We start from the raw sequence: 2,500 nt of genomic DNA, 5'->3' as shown, positions 1-2,500 counted from the left end.
GGTTACAGAAACACTATCACATATCTTGAATGGCTGTTATGTTTACAAAGGAATGTATATAGCACGTCATGACAGAATTGTGAGCCTTATAGTAAAGGACATATCACTCCACTTCCCAGTCACAGTGAAAATGTATACACATGCTTGTGTCAATGCATCAATGTTCAATTTCTGTAATGACCAATGTCACTTTTCACAGTTGTCTGCTAACACACCAGATGTTATTGTTGTTAATGAAGAGTCCAGAGAGGTGTCTGTATTAGAGGTAGCGTGCACCTTTGATATAAGCCTAGAGGAAGCCTTCATGACTAAGGTCATGAAATACCAGCAGCTTGTAAATACCATCTCAGAGCTAGGCTATAGGTGTACGCTATTAGTCTTTATATTTGGCAGCCTTGGACATGTGCACAGATTGGTTGTCAGAGGACTAGGTCTACTGGGAATGTCCAAGGGAGAAGCAAAAAGGCTCAGCAAGTATTGCTCTGTCTCTGCGATTATTGGCAGCCGCCATATATGGCGGAGACGGTGTTACTTGTACCCGTGAGTCTTGTCCTGTTGTATGTGAAAGACATTGTCCATGTCTGTTTGTGAATGCATCCCATCTGTGCCTTCAGTATTTGTGTCCCTGTATACTTGTCTCTATGTGGACATAAATAAATGATTAAAATGTATGTGTGTGTGTGTGTGTGTGTGTGAGTGTATGTGTGAGCGTGCAAGACAATCGATGAGTCTGAGCTATGATGGGTGGTTTTGTGTGTGTGTGCGTGTGTATGTGCGTGCTTGCGTGTGTGCATATGTGTGTTTGCGTGTGTGTATGTGTAGCTGCGTGTGTGCATCTGTGTGTGTGTGTGTCTATGTGTGTGCATCTGTGTGTCTGCGTGTGTGTGTATGTGTGTGTGTGTCTGCACGTGTGTGTGTGTGTGTCTGCGTGTGTGTGTGTGTATTTCTCTGTGAGTCATTGGGCGGCTGGCATCCCGGAGGGTGTGAGAGTTATAGCTGACTGTCGACTGTGCTATGCTAATCACCACACCCTGGGCCTCTCCGCCACAAGGTCAGCCATCTTTACTGCCCTGCTCCTGTTGCCCCTCCACTCTGGGGGGTTAAGAGGGGGGGGGCTCGGTACTGTAACTCACAGGGACGGTTTTATCCCTGCCTTGCCCACATAGCTGCATATCCTTGAACCTGTTTATGGCCCAACATCTAATTTCTCTCCAATTTCCTCCTCCTCCGCCTGTCTGTCTGTCTGTCTGTCCTTGTAGGTAACTGGAGTCTATGGGGAGAACAGCAAAGTAAGTATGTTCTCTCACTCACTGGCTTCACTGGCATACTGACATATTCACTGGCAATGTATCTGTTTTTTTAACCACTTTTCTCTCTGGTAGAATATTGAGGGGTTTTTTTTGGGCGGGGGGGACAATACCATGACATGATTCTAACTTGAATCTTTAGCCCTTTTTGATGCATTATTTTCCAATCACCATGTACACTTTGAAGTCACCGAATACCGTTAGCCTTTGCACTACTGCTGGTTGCAAATACCCTATTTTTGTACATACCTCTTTTTTGATATAGCCTCTAATTTCTACATCTGTATACACCATACTGTACATAGCTACCTTAACTATACATAGCTCATAACTGTACAGTATATACCTCTAAACTACCGTCATACTGTACCTATCATGTATCACTATCATGTTTTATATCACTACTTGCACTTCTGGTTAGATGCTAAACTGCATTTCGTTGTCTGGTACTTGTGCTCTGATATGACAAGAAAGTAGAATCTAATCTAATCTAAAGTACACCTGGAGGACAAACCCGTAGTATCTCTCAGTCACCTCCTCTTCCTCCTCCTCCTCCTCCTCCTCTCTGGTGTTTGTCCAGGCGAGGACCCGGACAGCGCGGTGGACGACAGGGACAGCGACTACCGCAGCGAGACCAGCAACAGCATGCCCCCGCCCTTCTACACCACGTCCCAGCCCAACGCCTCCATGCACCAGTACCCCATGAGGGGCAACCAGCAATACAGCTCGCGCTCCTCCTACAACGACGACTCCTCCATCCACGAGCTGGACTACGACCCTCAGAGAGGGGGGACCATGAGGTAAAACCGTCCGTCAGGTCTCCCCTTCACCCGTTTTCAGTCCTCAGCACTGTCTCCATGACGATACACTGTCTCTGTGTCACGATTCTGTGATTCAGGGTGGTTTCCTTCCCTTGTTTCCTTGTCTGCTTCCTCTGCGTAGACAGGATAACCCACGGGGGTAGAGGAAGGAAAGGAGACAAGGGAAGGAAACCGCTTTTGACTATGAAAACGTTGTAGTGAGTGGTGGTTTTTCCACCTACGGTACCCTTCTTAGTAACGGGTTCCTTGTTTACCTTGTTGAGTCGACAGAAAGCAGACAGTCGTGTCCCAGTGGGACTGTTTTTGTTAAATACTACTGCTGTACATGGTAACCTGTTGTCCCCCTGTGAATTCACTCTCCAGAGTACGCAA

At 46.7% G+C, this 2,500-nt stretch overlaps 1 protein-coding gene across 1 annotated transcript in view; it reads left to right on the top strand.

Moving 5' to 3' along the window:
• unc13a (unc-13 homolog A (C. elegans)) overlaps positions 1 to 2,500 on the top strand; it is a gene marked incomplete at both ends in the record, with an annotated part of 53,607 nt that overhangs the window by 10,430 nt on the left and 40,677 nt on the right. Inside the window, 2 exon segments of the mRNA XM_080536042.1 lie at positions 1,260 to 1,289; positions 1,888 to 2,107. Of these exon segments, the coding sequence (XP_080392168.1) occupies positions 1,260 to 1,289; positions 1,888 to 2,107 (250 nt within the window).

The sequence above is a fragment of the Nansenia antarctica genome (assembly GCF_963989245.1).
Source record: "Nansenia antarctica genome assembly, chromosome: 7".
Taxonomy (NCBI): Eukaryota; Metazoa; Chordata; class Actinopteri; order Argentiniformes; family Microstomatidae; genus Nansenia; species Nansenia antarctica.
This window is presented reverse-complemented; position numbering and strand designations above follow the sequence as displayed.